The 20,364-nt window shown below is 28.0% G+C and overlaps 6 protein-coding genes across 10 annotated transcripts; 2 read left to right on the plus strand and 4 right to left on the minus strand.

Moving 5' to 3' along the window:
* Window positions 1-63: 63 nt before the first annotated feature.
* Window positions 64-2,784, plus strand: LOC127069214 (HMG box-containing protein 4). Of its 3 annotated transcripts, none has more exons than XM_051005995.1 (6): window positions 64-208; window positions 279-422; window positions 1,080-1,615; window positions 1,674-1,749; window positions 1,853-2,038; window positions 2,308-2,784. In XM_051005995.1, exons 2-6 carry the CDS (start codon window positions 290-292, stop codon window positions 2,718-2,720), a joined length of 1,344 nt encoding a protein of 447 aa, XP_050861952.1. In that variant the 5' UTR covers window positions 64-208; window positions 279-289; the 3' UTR covers window positions 2,721-2,784. The 3 variants fall into 3 exon arrangements, with proteins under 3 accessions (XP_050861952.1, XP_050861954.1, XP_050861953.1); XM_051005997.1 differs by having other exon boundaries at window positions 2,377-2,784; XM_051005996.1 differs by having other exon boundaries at window positions 1,086-1,615.
* Window positions 2,785-3,013: 229 nt separating this feature from the next.
* LOC127069212 (glycine dehydrogenase (decarboxylating), mitochondrial) lies at window positions 3,014-8,127 on the minus strand. Its single transcript, XM_051005993.1, has 10 exons — window positions 7,351-8,127; window positions 7,189-7,267; window positions 6,400-6,535; window positions 5,931-6,321; window positions 5,301-5,821; window positions 4,917-5,199; window positions 4,178-4,827; window positions 3,631-4,094; window positions 3,412-3,557; window positions 3,014-3,337 (listed from the first exon to the last, which is right to left on the minus strand). Exons 1-10 carry the CDS (start codon window positions 7,549-7,551, stop codon window positions 3,230-3,232), a joined length of 2,979 nt encoding a protein of 992 aa, XP_050861950.1. The 5' UTR covers window positions 7,552-8,127; the 3' UTR covers window positions 3,014-3,229.
* Window positions 8,128-8,275: 148 nt separating this feature from the next.
* Window positions 8,276-10,117, minus strand: LOC127069213 (ruvB-like 1). The gene is made up of 3 exons (XM_051005994.1): window positions 9,803-10,117; window positions 8,924-9,599; window positions 8,276-8,835 (listed from the first exon to the last, which is right to left on the minus strand). The coding sequence occupies exons 1-3, from the start codon at window positions 9,941-9,943 to the stop codon at window positions 8,282-8,284; spliced, it is 1,371 nt and encodes a 456-aa protein (XP_050861951.1). The 5' UTR covers window positions 9,944-10,117; the 3' UTR covers window positions 8,276-8,281.
* Window positions 10,118-10,781: 664 nt separating this feature from the next.
* LOC127069156 (solute carrier family 35 member E3-like) lies at window positions 10,782-12,616 on the minus strand. Its single transcript, XM_051005902.1, has 5 exons — window positions 11,870-12,616; window positions 11,362-11,514; window positions 11,200-11,282; window positions 10,987-11,125; window positions 10,782-10,887 (listed from the first exon to the last, which is right to left on the minus strand). Exons 1-5 carry the CDS (start codon window positions 12,359-12,361, stop codon window positions 10,819-10,821), a joined length of 936 nt encoding a protein of 311 aa, XP_050861859.1. The 5' UTR covers window positions 12,362-12,616; the 3' UTR covers window positions 10,782-10,818.
* Window positions 12,617-12,691: 75 nt separating this feature from the next.
* Window positions 12,692-18,467, plus strand: LOC127069153 (nuclear pore complex protein Nup160 homolog). 2 transcript variants are annotated; one of them, XM_051005897.1, is made up of 13 exons: window positions 12,692-12,994; window positions 13,254-13,567; window positions 13,668-13,779; window positions 13,870-14,396; window positions 14,502-15,305; window positions 15,382-15,815; window positions 15,893-16,114; window positions 16,196-16,878; window positions 17,007-17,351; window positions 17,512-17,694; window positions 17,797-17,963; window positions 18,063-18,296; window positions 18,367-18,467. In XM_051005897.1, the coding sequence occupies exons 1-13, from the start codon at window positions 12,910-12,912 to the stop codon at window positions 18,463-18,465; spliced, it is 4,209 nt and encodes a 1,402-aa protein (XP_050861854.1). In that variant the 5' UTR covers window positions 12,692-12,909; the 3' UTR covers window positions 18,466-18,467. The 2 variants fall into 2 exon arrangements, with proteins under 2 accessions (XP_050861854.1, XP_050861855.1); XM_051005898.1 differs by lacking the exons at window positions 18,063-18,296; window positions 18,367-18,467 and having other exon boundaries at window positions 17,512-17,734.
* On the minus strand, window positions 18,461-20,345 carry LOC127069159 (uncharacterized). 2 transcript variants are annotated; one of them, XM_051005906.1, is made up of 4 exons: window positions 20,203-20,345; window positions 19,141-19,275; window positions 18,871-18,959; window positions 18,461-18,776 (listed from the first exon to the last, which is right to left on the minus strand). In XM_051005906.1, exons 1-4 carry the CDS (start codon window positions 20,216-20,218, stop codon window positions 18,663-18,665), a joined length of 354 nt encoding a protein of 117 aa, XP_050861863.1. In that variant the 5' UTR covers window positions 20,219-20,345; the 3' UTR covers window positions 18,461-18,662. The 2 variants fall into 2 exon arrangements, with proteins under 2 accessions (XP_050861863.1, XP_050861864.1); XM_051005907.1 differs by having other exon boundaries at window positions 19,141-19,478; window positions 20,203-20,339.
* Between the last annotated feature and the right edge of the window lie 19 nt (window positions 20,346-20,364).

The raw sequence follows: 20,364 nt of genomic DNA on the forward strand, positions 1-20,364 counted from the left end.
GAAACGTCACAATTAATAATTTGTAAATTTTTTTTATATATACTTATTTTAATATATATTTACTTTTAATATATATTTATCTCGTGAAGGACACATGTACATCGGATACGATTTAAATAACGCGCCAAACCGGAACATAAGATGACATGCGCGTTGATTCTAGTATCCTTTGCACTTGTTTTTAAAAACAATATTAGTAAATAATCTTGTACGTATATAACAGGCTTTATCGTAAAAATAGTAAAAGAATTTTATCCTTAAGATATTATTATTTTTAGGCTTATTTTGCATGATGCAAAGCAATATTCGAAAGCCCGCGAAATCTAAGGAGTCATCGCGGCGCAAGAAGCATTCGAAGATTTCCGATCGGAAGGCTGGTACAATGGATGTATTCGTGTCGCCAAAACGTCAGAAAAGTGACGGTGAGAGATATTAATATATTATTTTAGAAAACGTCAAGTAGATTGAATGCTTGTTTGCTGATATTGCTTGCAGTATTTTGCACGATATGCGTGCATGAAGCATAAATTTATTGATTCTTTAGCAATATTTACTCAGAGTCGTATTTTGGTTAGTAGCGCTTCTGTATGCAGCGGAATGTAAACAAACTAAAGTGGTGTATGGTCATTTCGTGGTTAAATTTTTTATATTTGCATAATACAAATAATATCATATTAACATAAAAGAAAATGCATTGGACATAAAAATGATAAAAATAATATTATATAATACAAGTATATGTAACTTTTTGTAGTATAGCTTTAACATCCATTACAAATATCTGTTTGATAGCTCATAAATAGATTTGCTCATAAATAAATTGCGTTTGGCGTGATTTACACGTACATTTATAGCATAATTTTATTAATTTTTTATATTAATTCTCGTTACACATATATATAAAAACCAAGTAATAAATACCACAAAAAGTACCTTCACACCCTTAGTATTTTGTATTTTTATCATTTGCAAAGCAGTAGTATTTTTAATTGCAGGTAATTTATCATATAGTTTTATGCTATAAATTATTTTGGACCCTATTCTTTTCTTGGCAAGGTGCAGTCTGCTTTATATTTCAGATCTAGAGGTCACAGGGATTTCCCGAAGTGGCCGTGTAAGAAAGAAATCTTCTAAGCTCGTTGATTTTGAATCACCTGATGACTTTTCGGAAAATAAATACAAACGACAGAAAACACAGTTACAAGCATCGCAATTATTGGAACAGTATGAAGCACAACATCATCTATCTCCAAACCAAATTCAACAAACTCATGCTGGACGACAAAGAAAAAATTCAGGGTCACATTCGGGACAACAAAGAGTTAAAGCAGAACCAATATCTGATAATGAAGGTCAGTCATCAGCATCGGATTCTGATGATCCCACTGGGTTGAACGAGGATGAACGGTATAGCATGGACTCTGGAAGCGACGATGAAGTAGATCCTCTGATGATTGATGACAGAGAAACCGGATTTAGAAAATTAGAACCACCAGGTCAGGAAACACCTTCTCAAGCAAATAGTTTATATATGCTTGAAAAATGTAAAAAAAAATTAATTATTAAGGATGGCAAAATAATAGGTAGAATGAAGGCACAACGTAAAGATAAAGGGGTATGTACAAACAGAAATAGTTGGAAAATAAATTGTGTATAAATTCATAATTTTTCAGAAAACAAGATTTACTGCTTATATGTTATGGGCTAAAGAAATAAGGCAAGAACTATTGGAACAATGTCCTTATATGGGTATGCATACGCTTTCTTAGTTTTTTCTTCTGTACAAGCATAGTATAAATAGCCCTTTGTCTTATTAGAGTACTCTTGTTTTATTGATTATTGCTTTTTATAGATTTTGCTGCAATTTCTAAACGATTAGGTGAACTTTGGGCCACAGTGCCAAACCTGGAGAAATATAACTGGCGTAGACGCGCGAAGCGTTTAGCAGCAAAACCTCATTCTGTGCCTACCAATAAAGATGAGTCTGTTTGGAAAATGCCACCACCTGCTTCTCGAAAAAAGTTCATAAATAAACTTGGTGGGTCAATTGATATTTCCAAATAATTAATTGTTAATGAAAATTGTTATGATGTTGTTAAATTTATATGCTAGACGACTCATCTTAATCTGCTTTATTGCACGTGCATTAGCTAAAGAATTGTTGAATCAGATCTTATTTGTAGCATAGCGTTGAATTATTTTATAGATATCAGGCTATGAATATTTTACATGTATATAAATAGTATTTATAGTGACCCAAATGCAGTTCTATAATATTTTAATGTATTTATCTGTTTTGCATTACAGGTAATGGAAAAGAAACTAAACCAATCTCTTCAAAAAAAACTCTCCAGTTAGGCGTACCTTCTGTTATAGGAAATGTGCCTGTGTCACCTCCAACAAATAAAAGTGGGAAAGATTTGGTTAATGAACCTATAATAGGTACAGGAATGTACAAAGTAATTGGAACCCAGCCCATTGATGTCGCGGCACATCTTAAATTACTTGGTGAAAGTTTAACCATTATTGGTGAACGTTTAAAAGAACATGATGGTCAAATAGCAGTTTCGGGTAGTTTGTCAGTATTACTGGATTCGTTGCTCTGTGCATTAGGTCCTTTGATATGTCTTACACAACAGGTACCAGAAATTAATGGAGCCCAACACGAAACATTATCACAAATGCTTGACAATATCGCATATCTTATGCCTGGTTTGTAATATAGATGTATATGGAAACGCGTGTAAATATGGAAAATAACTAAATATAAAGAAATCAATAATACGTTTCTTTACTTTTTAATGAAAATAGAATTAACAATATCTATAGACGAATAAATATTGGAAAATGTACAAATTAAAGATATAGTCTTCATATATGAAGACATTTTTTTATCATGTACAATGAAAACAATACAAGACATAAGGTACAAGACGCGATCGTAATTATAGATCTATAATTAAAGAACTTGTTATATATATAAATAATTCATTACATTCATATCTCCAAAAATATATAATTTTATTTCAATTATCAGTTTTAAAAGTTATGCTCTTAACGAAATGTATATATATATATACATTTATATATATATATGTGTGTGTGTATATATATAATATATATATACACATATATACAAATGATACTATATGTGTACAAAAATATAAATAAATACTTATGTAAATCTATTATAAATAACTGTACAAAAAAAAAAATATTTGAAGCCTAATTAATATGATGCAACAGGTGGACAGATACAAAATAAATTTTTATCTCCATATGTATCATCTATTCGGCCCACGCTAGGCCAAATCTTATTACTCTTCTTTACAAATGGCTGGAATAACAATATATTCATTTTTCATTAATTTGAATCTTTAATTAGCGATTTCTTAAAATAGTAGTACTTACAGCAGGGAAAGCAGCTATTTCTCGAGAATATGGTAAATCCCAATCTTTTACAATAACTTGTAATTGTGTATGAGGTGCATTCTTTAAAGGATTTTGAATTATATCAAACTTGCCGTTTTCGATATTATTAATTTCATTTTTTATGGCTGCAAAAATATACATATTCAAGTAAATGTGATATTCTAATATATTATATTGGTATTTGTATATAAAACGTACAAATAAGAGCATCACAGAATCTATCTAGTTCAGCTTTGTCTTCTGATTCAGTTGGTTCTATCATTAAAGTCCCTGCTACAGGCCAACTCATAGTAGGAGCATGAAAACCATAATCCATTAATCTTTTAGCTATGTCTACTGCTTCAATATTTGCAGTCTTCTTAAAGTCTCGTACATCCAAGATAAATTCATGGGCAACTAATCCTGCTCTACCTTTATATAGTGTTTTGTAATAGTTTTCTAATTTCTTACTCATATAATTTGCATTAAGAATAGCCACTTGTGTTGCTTTACGTAAACCTTTTGGTCCCATCATTTTTATATAACCCCATGAGATTGGTAGTATAGCAGACGAACCAAAAGGAGCTGCTGATACAGCACCAGATTCTCTTAAAGCTTTTACATTGTTAACCATAGAATTTATCACAGGATGATTTGGAAGAAAAGGTGCAAGATGTTTCTTCCTGTAAATATATAATTTCATTATTTTTTGAAGATATTTATCTTAAAAAAGAAAGAAAAAAAAAGCATATGATCAATTACGTACACACCGATTGGTCCCATTCCAGGACCACCTCCACCATGAGGTATACAAAATGTTTTGTGTAAATTAAGATGTGATACGTCGCTACCATAATCTCCAGGTCGACATAAACCAACTTGAGCATTCATATTTGCACCATCGAGATATACTTGACCACCAGCATTATGAATTAAAGTACATATATCTCCAATGGTATCTTCAAATACTCCATTTGTTGATGGATATGTTATCATTAAACATGATAATGTTTCCTGATATTTTTCTATTAATTCTTTCAAGTGTACAATATCAATAGAACCATCTTTGCATACAAATATAGGTTTCACTTGCATGCCAGCCATTTGTGCAGAAGCTGGATTTGTTCCATGAGCAGATACAGGAATCAAACAAACTCTTCGATGGTTAGCTCCTCTTGACTCATGATAACAGTGTATAGCTCTTAAACCTGCATATTCACCTTGAGCTCCACTATTTGGTTGAAAACTAATATTATCATATCCCGTTATGGCACAAAGATCTTCTTCTAATTCTGAAAATAATTGTTGATATCCCTGTGCTTGCTCTATTGGTGCAAAAGGATGTATATCTGTGAATCCTCGTAAGCTACACGGCATCATTTCGGTTGTTGAATTCAGTTTCATTGTACATGAACCCTATTATATAATTTAAAATTATAATATGTAATAGTTTATATGATTAAATATTATCATTACATAATTTCATTGTAAAGTAATATACTTACTAAAGGAATCATACTGTGCACAAGAGATACATCTTTATTTTCCAAATACTTCATATATCTTACTATTCTGGTTTCAGAATGATGAGTTTTAAATACAGGATGTTGTAAATATAAAGAAGTACGTTTAAAAGAGGAATGATCCAAGGATTGATTATTTAAAGAGTTAGATTTAATAATTTCTTCAACTGTCATGTTTGTAGAAAAAATTTTGAGGAGATCATTCACATCCTGTATTGTAGTTGTCTCATCAAGAGATATACCAATTGATTTATCTGGGAAGTACCTACAAAAAATATATTTATTTATAAAACTTCAAAAAATATTAATTAAATAAATAAATATTTATAAGAGAAAAATAAATAATGATAAAAGAAAAATATTTACCTTAAATTAATTTTAGCTTTACTGGCATTGTCTTTCAAAACGTTTAGTGGAATACTTGGTAATATCTGTATAGTATCAAAAAAATACTCATTATTTATTTTATTCCCAGCAGATTGTAAACCTTTAGCAAGAATTATTGTCAAATTATGTATTCTTGAAGCAATATTTCTGATTCCTTCAGGACCATGATACACAGCATACATTGCAGACATATTTGCTAATAATGCTTGTGCAGTGCAGATATTACTAGTTGCTCTATCTCGTTTGATGTGTTGTTCGCGCGTTTGGAGAGTTAAACGGTATGCATTCTGCCCATTAGAATCTCTTGTGACCCCTACCATTCTACCAGGCATTAAACGTACAAATTCTTTTTTGCAGGCAAAAAATCCTGCATGAGGACCTCCATATCCAAGTGGTACACCAAATCTTTGGCTTGTTCCAATACAAACATCTACAGAAAATTTACTTGGTGGTTCAATTAGAGCTAATGCCAATAAATCAGTGGCAGCACAAACAATAGTCTAAAAATATATAATACAAATATAAATATTATATGTCCATATACATATATTACTTAGAAATATTTATTAGATTCTTCTATGTTTCAAACAATTCATTTGATACACATACTCCATCAGCTTGTGCTTTTTTTGTAACTTCAGAGAAATCATAGATAGATCCAGTTGTATCAGGATATTGCAAAAGAATACCAGATATATCCTTCTTGCTAGTATCAATATTAAAAATATTTCCAATTTCTAGATCAAGATCAAGCGAAGTAGCACGAGTAGCGATAACACCAATTGTTTGAGGATGCACTTTATCAGACACAAATAATTTTTTTCTCTTATTTTGCCTATGAGCAAGAGCCAAAGCTTCTGCTGCAGCAGTTCCTTCGTCCAAAAGAGATGCATTTGCCATTTGCATTCCAGTCAAATCACATATCATAGTTTGATAATTTAATAAGCCTTCAAGTCTACCTTGAGAAATTTCTGGCTGATAAGGTGTATATTGTGTTGTCCTTTAATAGAATAAATTATATCAATTTTTGTTATCATAAATATGTTTTATTGCATAGTTTGGATTTAAATTAATTTACCATCCAGGGTTCTCAAAAATATTTCTCATTATGGTATGAGGTACACAACAGTTATGATAACCCATTCCAATATAAGAACGCCACACTTCATTCTTTTCCGAAATTTTTGTTATTCTTTTAATTAATTCATATTCAGCTGAAAAAAGATTTAATATACAATTTCATATTTACTATAATATCTGATTAAGAGTACAAAGAATTAGTCAATACTATTAAATAATACAAAAAAAAAAAATGTGTAATAAAAACATTACAGATAATCACGATTTAAATGTAGTATTGTGTTGAAAGAATCACGTGAATGTTAAGTTAAATCACGAGATTGACCTATGACTCTAGATAAGCAACATGTGTCACAAGAAAAACTGATATGTTTCATTCAAATAAATATACACACACACATACACGCATATTATACTACTATATATATATATATGTATGTTAATTAAATAATATTTTTGGTATATAACATATACCGTGTATTACAGAAATTGATATGTAAAACAATGATACATTTAAATAATATAATCACAATATAAATGTACTTTTTTAAATGATACTATAAAAATCTTGTGTTTCTTAATTTACGATTACGATATACGAAGGGTTATCACATTTTCGTAGTTATCACAATAGTAGTCTCGTGAGTTCTCACGTTTTGTAAAGTTTTCTTGATAATATGCATAGAGTAATATATAATATAGAGCAATATGTGTGACTATTAATTTACAATTATTATAATAATTTATTTCTTATAAGATTTTAATGATTTTATAAAAAATTACTTACTAATTGGCTGTTCAATATTTAAATCTTTAGTATGAAGAATATGACCTGGTATAGCAGTTTTGCTTAATTCTTCAAGATTCTAAAATAAATTGTATGTATAAAATAGATTTGCAAGGATTATAATATATAATAATTTCTATTAAGGTCACATATATATCTTACCTTAAAACCAATAGTTTGCAACATTTTTGTTAATTCATATTCTCTAGGCCCAATATGTCTGTTTTGAAACTCATCTTTTTGAGGAAGTAGCCTTTCAATATTTGTTGCTGTAGTACTATTATATTTATGTATATGTAATGATATTTTACTATGTTTACACAATTGTTTTGAACACTGTGTTACTCTCAAAGAACAATACATTTTAATATTTAATACCAAAATGTGAATATTACTGTAGTCTATGCACTGTAGTTATTATGTTATTATTATGAAGTGTTAGCACTATCAACAACATGGAACAATATGAAGAAACTAAGAAAATTCATTACAGTAGAGAGATTTTATACTCCGTAAACTGCTATCACCAAATGATGTCACAATCACTGATTACAATATGAACTTTTCTAACCTTGAGTTATAGATCATTTACAGTAACATTACAAAACAGTAACATTATCTTTGTAACATTACATATCTTTAGAATGAAATCTATAAACAACACTTTTCATTTCAATAATAGAACCTTGTTAAATTTTAATGTATTGTATCTGAGTGTACTTTCATTATCAATCAAGTAAAATCTTAAAGATTATTAGTTTAAATAGTTTGTATGCACATACTTTATCAAAACTAATTCATGTTTACTGCATTAGAGGAAAACAATGTTGAAACAAGAACATATACTTTTGCTGATATTAACATTTGAACTCTAACTAAATGAACAATAATCAGAAGAATAAATACAAATTTATTCTTGAATCCTGTCTATAATTACAGATACAATTATTATATAGTATATTCCTACGCTATGCCTCAGAGAAATATTATAAAATTATAATAAATTTATAGCATAATAATATTTATATGTAAGAAGATGGATTAAGATCAGGGATATAATTAACATAATGAATAGAAAATATGAATATAAGATTTACTTCATAAACTTATCTTTATTTTGTGTTAGAATCTTAGCAGATGATTTTGCATCCAAAAATAATGCACCTACTTCCTTTATATCTTCTTTTTTTATATTTGTACGTTCGTTAATTTTTGCTGTCAATGCTGCTGGAGTTAGAAGCTGCACCACATATCGTAGAGTTGTTTTTGTTCCCAACTCGCCAAGAGTAGATAATGCTTCATCATCTATTTGTAATCCTTCTGTAGTTGCTCGCAATTTTACTATTTGTTCTATTTCTGCTCTTGAATAAGGTAATGTGCGTATAATAAGCAATCGATCCAATAAATCTAAAGGTATTCCATGTGGAGATATTATATCTTCAGTTCCTCTGATCACACAACGACCACGATTTGTAGCGAATATAACTATAGGTGCTATAGCACTTTCTAAGGCACGGTGAAGATAAGTAAATGTTTCAATATCTAACATATGTACTTCATCTATGAACAATACTCCTGGCACCAATTCAGCAATTCCTTGATCAATATATTTATTCACTACTTTATTTATTTCCTTTCGTAATTTATCTAAAATTATATAAGTATGCATTAGTAAGAAAAACTTTTTCTATACAAAAATTTTTTACTATAATAATTCAGAAAAAAATAATTTTACCTGTAATTTCTGTTTTCTTTGGTTTCATAAGCTGTCCCATCATCGACATTATATCTTGTCCTCCCTGTGGTTTAGCATTTGCAACATCTAAATCATGTAAAGTTACATCTTGAATGACTTCTTTCTTCTTATGCACATCTCCTTTTGGTAATGGAACATATTCTTCTGCCTCTAAGTCAAATTCTGTTGCAAAATTATCACTTCTTCCTTGTCTCTTTACAGCACCGCTATTTACTTCAATATAAATTACATCTCCTGTTTCTACTTTTTCCTTTTGTAAAGATTCATATATAGAGGGATCAAGTTTTAATTGTTTTGTTCCCTTAGCTGTTTTCAAACCAATAACAACATGAGATACTGTTTTCCCATAACCACCCATAGGATTTTCAGTCTCAATAGGAGTCAATTCAGTAACTTCTCCTTCGTATACTTCTTTAGTTTCTTTGATTCTTAAGCCAATAGCTCTTCTAAAATTTTCCATAAGAACCTCTGTCTTTTTTATTTCGGAACTGTAAACTTCAGATCCTACCATAGGGCAAAATGGTACCTTATTTCCTAGTTCTTGGGCAATAGCCAAAGCAATTGCAGTTTTGCCAGTACCAGGAGGACCTGCTAACAAAACTGCACGGCCTGCCATTTTTTTTGACTTAATCATATCAACAACAATTCCAGCAGCCTGTAAAGGAATATATAAATTCTATAAATTTATTTAAATTGTAAAATAATTTTTACTAAAAAAACTATTATAGAATGCAAAATAATAAAAAAAGTTGTGAAAAAAATATAATTACTTTTTAATACAATTTATAATAATATTATTTAATAATTTTTTTGAGAAATTTCATATAAATATATAAATTTAGAAAAAAAGATTCTAACCTCACGAGCCAATTCTTGGCCAACAAGACCGGCAGCAGCTTGAATAGCTGTACCATTTTCGTCAAGACCTAAACCTTTAATATGTGTATGAGCAGAAATTCTCTGCGTTTTTGCTGTACTTTTTACTTCCTCGATCTTCATAATATAATAACTTTAATATACCAAGAAAAAAAATATCAAACAAGATCACACCAGTTGGTACCAGTCTGTACTTAGCATCAGTTATATCGATGCAGATGCAATCACCTATTTGATCGTTAACCTCTATCAACGTCTTTATATTTTATTACAAAATAATAGTTGCTATGGCAATACAAATTAAATAAAATATTGCAAGTAGAAAAATCGACTGACGTCAAACTTTTAACACAATTATTATCATTTTAAAGAGATGTATATCAATTTGCTTCTTATTTTAAAATTGATGTTATTTCGAATGTTTTAAAAACTTGTATATTCTCCCATGTAAATTAATATTTATAAAAATAAGAGTAAATCTAAATGAAACTGTTAATATATAGACACATAACACTGTTTAATTGCTTTGTATCTCATTTCGAGATATTTAATATTTTATTTTTACATTTAACTTTATTCAAATTTCCCGCATATAATAAATGGCGCTTTTAGCGATATGATTTTGTACTACTAACTTAAACATAGATGGCTCAAGAGGTTATAATTTTCTCACAAGTGCACGAATTACGATACTTTTCTATATATAATTGCAACGAAAATTATAATTTCGGGTCCGATGCACCTGGGAAAAATTGCCTATTGCCTATCGCCTATTTTCCGATCGCCGCATAATTTACATTAAGTTTGGTGAGGCCAAAATCCTTTGCCCTAGGTGCGACGTTGACCCTTTTTGCTACTTGATAAGATAAAAAAAATTAAATTTCTTTTTTTACATCGAAAGATTCATTATTTTATTTTTAAAGAAAATTAATTTCTTTTGTCATGAATATATCGTATAAACTTGTAAACTTTATAACATATTCTTTATTTGTACAAAATTACACTTTATACAGAGGTTTTCTTTCTTCTACTGCAAGTTCTGAGGTAACATTTTGATTATCTTTCATCTAAAAGTGACATATGAAAATATATGTAAATATATATATATATATACACTTTTAAAAAATATAATACATGGATCATAATATAAGTTATGTGGTAAGCACCTTAACATGAGCATACAAAATAATCCCTGTCAATGTTAAAGTTATTCCAATTACTTGGTTCATTGCTAAAGTTTCATGAAATACAATTGCTCCACCCAAGAGTAAAAGACAAAATTTTGAATGTCCCACCATATTATATCTAAGTTTATAAATGAAGGTATATATAATATTATACTAATATTTTTTTTATGATTAATCTTAATACAAGGATACGTTAAAGGTGAGGTTTGTCCTATTATCCAGTAGGATGTTAGATTTACAAAAAATGCAACTACACCAGACAATACAACCATAAACTGAAAAAATAATCGTCAATGAAATATAAATTGTCCTAAAAAAAAATAATTTTTTTTTACAATATTAATAAGCTTATACTATATCCCAAAATGTCCAATTGTAACTAAGTGTCTGTTCAACTGGTTCCAACAATGGTACAACAACAAGCAGCATAATGGCAGATAAAGGAGCCTGATAATACAACAACTGCATAGGATCCATTTGAAACTCCTTTTGTTTTCTGTTAATTAACTAAAACAGAAATTACAAGAGGTTTGTATCTACAAAATATATTTTTAGTATCAAACATTATAGATGCAATTAGATTTACTTGAAATGAATGTCTAAAATCAAACTGATATTCTTTTGGTTTAGCATTTAATAATTATTTAAAAACACAGCTGGAATAATGATTTGTTCCAAATAAAAAAAAAAGAAAAAAAAAAGAAAAAACAGATGTTATCATTAAGTACTTTTGATATGTTTGGTATATTCTTCCAACTGTGGTAAAAGTTCCATCCAATAAAGATATTGATTATATTCACTGTAATCAAATCTTTCTCGTTCACTATCTAAAACTACAAATGTCAATAAAAATATATCGTACAACTTGATATAAAGATGTCACAAATACTCCCAATGTTGCATAAACTGTTCCAATGACATTAAATTGTATGTCATAATAAAAATTCATTATAACGCCAATAATAATTGGAATTAATGTCAATTTTACAAGGATGCTGAAGTGTTTTTTATAAAACAGTATTTGCATTAAAATTATGCAAGGAGTTGTTAGCATTTTAGCCACTTGGTATGTTCCAACTGTATTGTGAGCAAGACTTAAATTTGTTAATACAACAAATCCACAAAATGTAGTGGCAATAAATAACATCTCTCTGATATCAATACTCTTTACGCAAAAAACATCCATTCTCTGGCAAATAAGTAAACCAATAAATGTAATAATAAAATGTATCATAGACAATGTAATATTAGGAAATTTAGTATGGATATATAACCACTTATTTAGTAATACAATAACAATGGAAAAGAAAATATTTAATATCAAATAAAATGCAACGACAGCTTTTTTATTCATTTTGACACACCACGTATTATTCTTTAAAAGAATGTCACAATCAAGATGAATTAAATTTTTAATATTTTTAAGTTAAATCTCATAAACATTGAATATGCCGGTAACATTTTTAATTAAAATCAATCGTATCTGCATACAGATAACGATGCTAAGCACAAATCATTAAGGAGCATTTTCTAACTTGATTGAGATTGAATTGATAGAAACGCCCCCAGTGTTATTTTTAGAAAACTTTTTAAATCAGGGCTGCATAAAACAAAAAGTCTATATAAAAAATAAAGGGCAATTGCAAATATTACAAATTTAAACAAGATCACTTGAAAAATTTTTACGTGGCGCATTCACATGTATTTTACATCATTCTACTGTCAAGTATAAATAATAGAAAAAAAACCAATCTCGTTCTACTTTGAGGAATGAACTTTAAATTGTGTATCAACCTTAAATTTTACTGGAAAGTACCGCGTTCGATACCCGCTAAAATTTGTGTGAATGTTGTGATGTGAATAAAAAAATAAAGATTTTTGTTGTATATTTAAAATTAAAATATGGTAGAATATTCTTTAGGATATCGAGAAGTGGTTCCAGATCAAACTTTACCTACAAAATGGAAAGAAATTATTTTGAATACAGGTGAGCGTACATAACCTTGAATAATATCTCAATAAAAGTATTATATATTTATACAACTTAAATATAAAAATTGATACAAATACCAAAATGATAATTTCAAATACGTAATACTTTTATTTATATACGATTATTATATTTATAAACAATTGTTTCGAGAATTTTTTTACAAGTTCACCTAACCACAATATTTTATGTCTACCCGGCATCATATTTTCTGATGTTTCGTGAATGAAACAATATATGTAATATTTTTTTTTAGGTGGAAGTCAAAGTACTCTACAAGATATAAAGGTACCAGAAAGAGCTGGTGGTTATTCTTATAAAGATGATTCTAAATATTTTACACGTAATCGTTTTATTTATTGGAGAATATCCCATGATGTACTTGAATTAGTTGAACAAAGTTTAGATGTCAATCTTGTTAAAAACAGAGTAAGATATAAATTTACGGGTACTCCGATTCTAGATGGTATCTCTATCCATGAGACAATAAATTCTGTTATTATATTGGTAGTAACAGTTTCTAGTGTACATAAACTTTCATTTTCACATCCAGATAAAATTCATAAACAGGTAAAAGTTTATAATCACTAAAATTTAAGAACAAATAGTTTATATATTATTACATAATTTATTTGTAATCGAAAAATTTTTTTTTTTTTTTTTTTTATAGGAACAAGAACATCATGCAGATATTAATGTTCAATCAATATTTAGTGAAGCATCTGCACAAAGTGCGCGTGATCCACATACATTTCATATCATCACTAGTGCCGGAAATACAAGTAAGTGGATATTTATTTTATTATTGAATAATTAATATATTTAATTGATTAATTCATATAATAAATATATTTTTATTTGTATTCATACAGATGCTCCAGTATCACATGCAGCAACATCTTGGTTAACATTACAAGATGAAGCGTTATTTGCTCTTGCTTATAACTCAGGAACTATATTACTTTTAAGACTGGATATAGTTACAGGTCTTGTACATTCAAATGATTTAAAACAAGATTCCATAGTGCCAAGATTTCTGAGTGGTATAGCTACTGCTTTCAGAGGTCGTAATTCTGAAGCTCATGTTGCTATTTCACTTGTTATACATAGTTATGGCAATGATATATATTTATTTGCTTTATGCCGAGAAGGCAATATACGTATGTGGTCTTGTAATAGAAATCAATGTATAGCAGTAACTAATACTGCAATTGATAATCGTATTGCTTCTCAAGGAATTCAAGGTCATATGTTAAGAAAAAGTTTGAGTTCTAACAACGAATTATATTTAGGAACTTTTTTAAAGTTTGGAGCAAGTTGTGAATTTAGTATTCTCAAACCTGTTCAAGAAAATGGTATATTTAAATTTATCAGACTGTGTACTTTGTTTTCACCAGACGTATGTATTACTGTCAATATTTTTTGTTTATAACAACTTCGTAATCAAGACAGTTTCTATATATATATATACACATATATATATATATATATATATTATTTACAGCAACACCTTGTAGATTTTTCATTTACTGATACACATTTATGGGCTGTATGGAGAACAAAAGATATGGATAGTGTTGCAGTAACTCATGCCCATTTACCAGTAAATGGAGTGCATATCAATTCTGAATGGGAAACTGTAATCTTAGAACAACCACCAGATAGAGACTATATAGTAAGCGATCCTGGTACAGATCCTAGACAAGCCTACATTAGTTACATTTTTCACCCAGGACAGTTTTCTTTAACGGATATTACCAAAGCACTTAGTATTTATAGAAAATCAAATCTCATTGCTGATATGAGATTGTCACCAGCAATGTTAAAAGAGCGAGTTTGTGTGGCAGTAGAAGCAGAAATACGAGCTGAAGTTATGGATTATGAATTGATGGACGAAGATTATTTGGAGATTGCTAATCGTTGTTGGTCTAAATTTTATTCATGTGTTATTCAATATCATGCAAATGGAACAAGACCAGTAGGTTTACTATTGCTACCAAATGTTTTTGGCGTAGTTCTGTTAAAAAAGTCCTCATTTTCATTGCTAAGACCAATGGAAGCATTAGAACATTTGATGCTTTGTAATGATAAGTCATACACATCCCGTTTTAAAACAACACCAGTTTTATCACAAGATGAGGACATATGTCAAGATCTGATCACTTTAATGGCAAGTTTAGTAATGTTGGAAGAACAATTATCTGAAGAGCTTAAAACTGGAATAGAAAGAGAATTGTACCATTTGAAAAGTCCAGATCTTATTATTGATGATATGATATCAAAATTAATATTAGAACCAGAAGATCCTGTAAGTGTATTGTTATGTTTTATAATTTTTAATATCTTTTTTAACTGTTCGTAATATTTTTTTATTATTTTATCAGTTGTCTAACTACGATTTCCAATCAGAACTTTATCGTAAATTGGCAAATGTAAAGGATATTTCTAGTGCAATGGCTATGTTGTTGGAGGCATTGACATATGATCTAGGACAACCAAATAAATTACAACTCGAAAATAATGGTCCAAATGCTTCTAAAATTTTATTGAATGTCAATCATTTATTTGGAAGTCAATTGGGTATTTCTGCAATATCAGAAAGTATTGCCCAAATTACACTTCTTAGATTTTCTATTTGTAGAAGCTTATTAATTTTACAACAATTTGTATTACTTCGACCTGAATTATTTGATTCAAGATCATTGCATTCCATTAAATCATCTCTAGCTCCAAGAACAGTTGTACTTATGCAAGCATATTATGTCGTCGTTTGGATATGTGAATGCACTGCTATGTATTCACCTGCACAATCGTTACTGTAAGTATATTATCAATTTAAAATTCTTTAACATACTATTTTTGTATGATTTTTAAATTAATTAAGAAATATTTTAGTGAATCTAGCTCTCAACGTTTATCAATATTATCTCTTGCGGATTCGAAAACAAATACTGGACAGAGACAACTTCGATCTTTATCTCTATTAGAATTATTTATATGTAGTATTGGTGCACAACATGCACACACTTTAATGGCTAATGCAAACATGGATCCTTCTACTTTAATACCATGGCATTATGGCATGTTGACACATATTACTCTTATAGCACAACTTATGTATCCTTTTTCATGTTGTGTTCATTATTATGTTAATTTTTTGTAATTAATCAAACATGTTTTCTTAACTTTTTTGCTTAGATGGCCAATATCAGGAAATTTTATTTTTCCTGAATGGTTACTTTCTAGTTGTCAGTTTTTATTAGTTCAAGAATATGTTAGACTTCTCAATACATGGTGTGAATGGAACAGTGCATCTAGGAAATTTATATTAGCAGTTGCTTTACTAGAAATGGGAGAGTCACAGAAAGCTTGTGATCATTTTTTACGAGCTTCAGGAGGAATTTTAACAGATTCTTTCTTAGCTGATATTTTGTTGAGTTCCAATGTAACTTCAGAAAATAATGCTTTAGCTCAATACTATCTTAAAGTTATTAAGTTATTTGAAGAACATAATGCAGCAGATTGTATAATTGAACTCACTGAAACAGCCATTTCAGTAGCTGATAAAGATGATCATAATTTACCAACTCTCCATTCTATATTATTTATACAACATCTTAATTTGGGTCACCACATTGAAGCTTATCATTGTTTAAATTCAAATCCTGATGCGGCGCGAAGAGTTGATTGTTTGAGACAATTGATCATAACTCTATTTGAAAGAAAAAAATTAATCGATTTAGTATCATTTCCATATGTTGATATGTATGAAGATTTAGAAAGAATAGTAGAAGGCAGAGCTAGAAGTGTCGATTTAATGGAAAATAATTATTATAATTTTTTATATAGCTTTCATGTAAATAAAGGGAATATGAGGAAAGGTAATTTTTATTTTATAATATATATATATCAAAAGCATATAATTAGTTAATCCATCATACAGCAAATAAAATATGTTTGTAAGTGTCATATATGTTATTTGTTTGCTAATATAAACTTATTTTTGTAGCTGCATCTGTGATGTATGAGCAAGCAATGCGTTTAAGTCAAGAGTCTCATTCTGCACCAATTATATCGAGACAAGCACAATGTTTATTAGCATGTATTAATGCTTTACATTTGGTGAGTGAAAAATATAGATGGATAGTTAGACCTGTAATTGAACAAAGCTTCTTGGATGAACCGAATCCGCAAAAGAAAAGAGATATAGATGGTACTGAGATACTACATTATAAAATAAAAAAGCAAGTGGAAGTTTTGGAATTGATTGATATAAAAAAGGAATATTATGTAGTAGATGCAAAATTGAAATTATCTAAAATGAAATCAGAAACACATATTGTTGCACATGCAAGTAAGATTACAATTACTTTTTATTAACATAAAATGAAATCATTTTTTTTTTTTTTTACAATAAAAATTAATAATTTTTATAAACTTCATTTTTTATTTTATCTTTTTATTATTAAACTCGTATAATTTGCTACAAAAAAAAAAATTATCAAAATTTGTAGGTCCATCTGAACTTAATGTTATTTTATCAAGTATTGGTTTATATACAACTGCTTTACACTTATGTGATGTTTTCAACTTACCTAAAAATTCTATATTTGAAAGCTTAACATCTCAGTGCATAAGATTAAGTCAACATGAAGATCCAAAAGCTTGGGACTGGCTTGTACAAAATGATATCTTTGGTAAATGCTAAATTTGATATAAATAATCATACAGCACATGGTATGTGTATATGTATGAGACATTAAAATTACATTTCTTTCTAATAATTGTATTGTTTGCAGATATGGGAGTAACTAATTCTAATATTGTAAATACTACATGGAGCTTGTTAAAATATCTTTTAGAAAAACATGAAAAGGATAAAAGTACTGATCTTCATAAATCAATTTCTCGAAAACTACTTCAAGATGGAGCATTTTTACCAGAGTGGTTATTAATGTCATACAAAGTATTTATTAATAATTAGTAATATTAATATTTTTTTATAATGTAATTTTAATATAATGTGTTATTAGAAAATAATATTAATAATGTATCTCTATTATAGAAAAGAAATTCTGCTGAATTACTTCGACTGATGATAAATACAGGTCGTGTATTGGAAGCAAGTCAACTTGCAATAGATTATATAAACGCAGTATTAGGTAGTGGAAAAGAATATTTTGGGCTGGAAACTTCATTATTAGCTACTGCTCCACCGGTTTGGTTACCATTTAATACATTGGAAGTTCTATTATTTGAACTCAAACATGCAAGCGAGGAGGATCTAATTTATGTTGAGGTATATTCATTTTCTTTAAAAATTTATTAATGCATGATTATACTAATATTTATCTTTTAAAAAATTATAGAGTTATCAAACATTACAAGAAACACTGGATAACTACATACAAACATTAAACCGCGTTTCAGAAGACATGATACGTATCAAAATGTTTAATAAATGTTAACAGTAAGTAATTAATTTTTTTGCATACAAGATTTACAATCACAATTTTATATAATATCTAGATTCAAATATTTGATTACATTTCAAAAAGAACAGATCCAATTGTTATTATCTGAAATTTCATTACTCAGTCTTTATCTCTACCAAAAAAATGTATTTGATAATATATTTTTTTTTATATGAAGCGATAAAAATTTATCAAGAATACGTTGGTGTATGATTAAGTGATACTAATGTCACAAATATAAGAATAATTCCAAGAATCCCAGCAACAATTGCAGCAACAATATGTGGACATCTTTTAAATAGTACCTATGATAAAGATTCATTTATTTAATAAATAATCACAAAGATGTCTTAATATTAATTATTCTATTAATAAAAAAAAAAAAATCACAAATTTTACCATTAATATAACTACTAGAGCAAGTACAAAAATTGAACCAAGTGGCAATAAAAAAGATGCTGTCCAATAATGTCGCTGTATTTCAGCATCTGTAGAATAATAAATATATAAAAATTAAAAAATTAAAAAATATTATAAATATAAGTAATAGTAATATGTAATAAAAATAAAAGTATAAAACAATAAGAAACCATAAATTTAGAAGTCAAAATTGTATATATTGAATTTGTGTATTTATATATTTGTAAACAGATATATAAAGTATTTTACCATTACGCCAATGTGTTTTGTATAAGTAATAAGTGGGTACATCAGATCTTTTTCTAATATTTGCGGTTTTTATAATTTCAGAAGAAAGCAAGCTTTGATTATCCACAGACTGTTCTTCATCTATGGTCCAGTTTCCTGTCATGTATATATTGTTGATATCAATGTCTTATCACTGATATTATACAATAGATATAATACGAATTTATTAAAAAACTATTATTACATTTTCTAACCTCTTGTATGTTTTTACTTTGTGACAACAATAATACACTTTCATTAAATTTATCCTTATGTTATCAATCTGGATTTATACATATAAACGATTACGTTTATTTTTGCTGTCAATTATTATTTTATCTTTATTTTAATATCAATCTTTTTATATATATATATATATATATATATATATATATATATATATATATATATATATATTATCAATATCATTAATGAATAACTTAATTTACATTTTTATAATTTTAATTTCATGATAATAATTAAAAATATTTTCTAACGTGCTGTGTACATAAGAATATAATCATATTTTTATAATCTAACATTATTTTTCCATAGAAAATATATACTTTTAGAACCATTTTAATTCACATAATTAAAATTGTATATAATTCGCGCCAATAACAATGGCCAATCCTCATCCAGAAATGCGAACATTTTTACAACAGAAGTCAGTACACACTTATTTTTAAATTTACACGTATATATACATATATTTTTTTATTTTTTATTTGCTTTTTCATCTATATAATATTAAAATTCGTTTTTGAGAAATATCTAAAAATTTCAATATGCGTATTAATGTATATACGTATTATTGATATTACATAAAAATGGTAAAAAAAATCAAATTATTTTTAAAAATATTTTCAATCTATTAATATAATCCTTTTTCAAGATATAGTCATAAATAATTATTAAATGCAATGTATAAATATGAAAAAACGATATATATATATATAAAACTATTGAAAAAAGTTTAACAAAGTAATTTAATTCTATCTTTAGATTTTTATTTGTCAATTTAGATACATTGAGAATACTTACCCCAAAACATAAACATCGTTGTGTAAAAAAAGAAATGAAACTTGTTAATGATTTCTTAATCACATATGATATTATTTAGGATGTTGCTTTCTTCATACCAACTGCTCGTATTACTTTATAATATATTTGGAATTCATTGTTCAATCCACTGTAATATATACA

Source organism: Vespula vulgaris, chromosome 14 (genome assembly GCF_905475345.1).
Source record: "Vespula vulgaris chromosome 14, iyVesVulg1.1, whole genome shotgun sequence".
In the NCBI taxonomy this organism is placed as follows: Eukaryota; Metazoa; Arthropoda; class Insecta; order Hymenoptera; family Vespidae; genus Vespula; species Vespula vulgaris.

Excerpts from the sequence above, each read along its gene's own strand:
- LOC127069214 (XM_051005995.1), top strand. The coding sequence starts at position 290 with ATGATGCAAAGCAATATTCGAAAGCCCGCGAAATCTAAGGAGTCATCG. Across the intron at positions 423-1,079 it reads AAAACGTCAGAAAAGTGACG|ATCTAGAGGTCACAGGGATT; the intron begins GTGAGAGATATT and ends TTTATATTTCAG. Across the intron at positions 2,039-2,307 it reads AAAGTTCATAAATAAACTTG|GTAATGGAAAAGAAACTAAA; the intron begins GTGGGTCAATTG and ends TTTGCATTACAG.
- LOC127069212 (XM_051005993.1), bottom strand. The coding sequence starts at position 7,551 with ATGTATTGTTCTTTGAGAGTAACACAGTGTTCAAAACAATTGTGTAAA. Across the intron at positions 5,200-5,300 it reads AAAGCTAAAATTAATTTAAG|GTACTTCCCAGATAAATCAA; the intron begins GTAAATATTTTT and ends TATTTTTTGTAG. Across the intron at positions 3,558-3,630 it reads ATTCTGTGATGCTCTTATTT|CCATAAAAAATGAAATTAAT; the intron begins GTACGTTTTATA and ends ATATTTTTGCAG.
- LOC127069213 (XM_051005994.1), bottom strand. The coding sequence starts at position 9,943 with ATGAAGATCGAGGAAGTAAAAAGTACAGCAAAAACGCAGAGAATTTCT. Across the intron at positions 9,600-9,802 it reads GCCAAGAATTGGCTCGTGAG|GCTGCTGGAATTGTTGTTGA; the intron begins GTTAGAATCTTT and ends ATTCCTTTACAG. Across the intron at positions 8,836-8,923 it reads AAAGAAAACAGAAATTACAG|ATAAATTACGAAAGGAAATA; the intron begins GTAAAATTATTT and ends ATATAATTTTAG.
- LOC127069156 (XM_051005902.1), bottom strand. The coding sequence starts at position 12,361 with ATGAATAAAAAAGCTGTCGTTGCATTTTATTTGATATTAAATATTTTC. Across the intron at positions 11,126-11,199 it reads GGACAAACCTCACCTTTAAC|ATATAATATGGTGGGACATT; the intron begins GTATCCTTGTAT and ends TTATAAACTTAG. Across the intron at positions 10,888-10,986 it reads TTTTGTATGCTCATGTTAAG|ATGAAAGATAATCAAAATGT; the intron begins GTGCTTACCACA and ends TGTCACTTTTAG.
- LOC127069153 (XM_051005897.1), top strand. The coding sequence starts at position 12,910 with ATGGTAGAATATTCTTTAGGATATCGAGAAGTGGTTCCAGATCAAACT. Across the intron at positions 15,306-15,381 it reads TATTAGAACCAGAAGATCCT|TTGTCTAACTACGATTTCCA; the intron begins GTAAGTGTATTG and ends TTATTTTATCAG. Across the intron at positions 15,816-15,892 it reads TCACCTGCACAATCGTTACT|TGAATCTAGCTCTCAACGTT; the intron begins GTAAGTATATTA and ends GAAATATTTTAG.
- LOC127069159 (XM_051005906.1), bottom strand. Across the intron at positions 18,960-19,140 it reads CAAAACACATTGGCGTAATG|ATGCTGAAATACAGCGACAT; the intron begins GTAAAATACTTT and ends ATTATTCTACAG. Across the intron at positions 18,777-18,870 it reads CTCTAGTAGTTATATTAATG|GTACTATTTAAAAGATGTCC; the intron begins GTAAAATTTGTG and ends TCTTTATCATAG.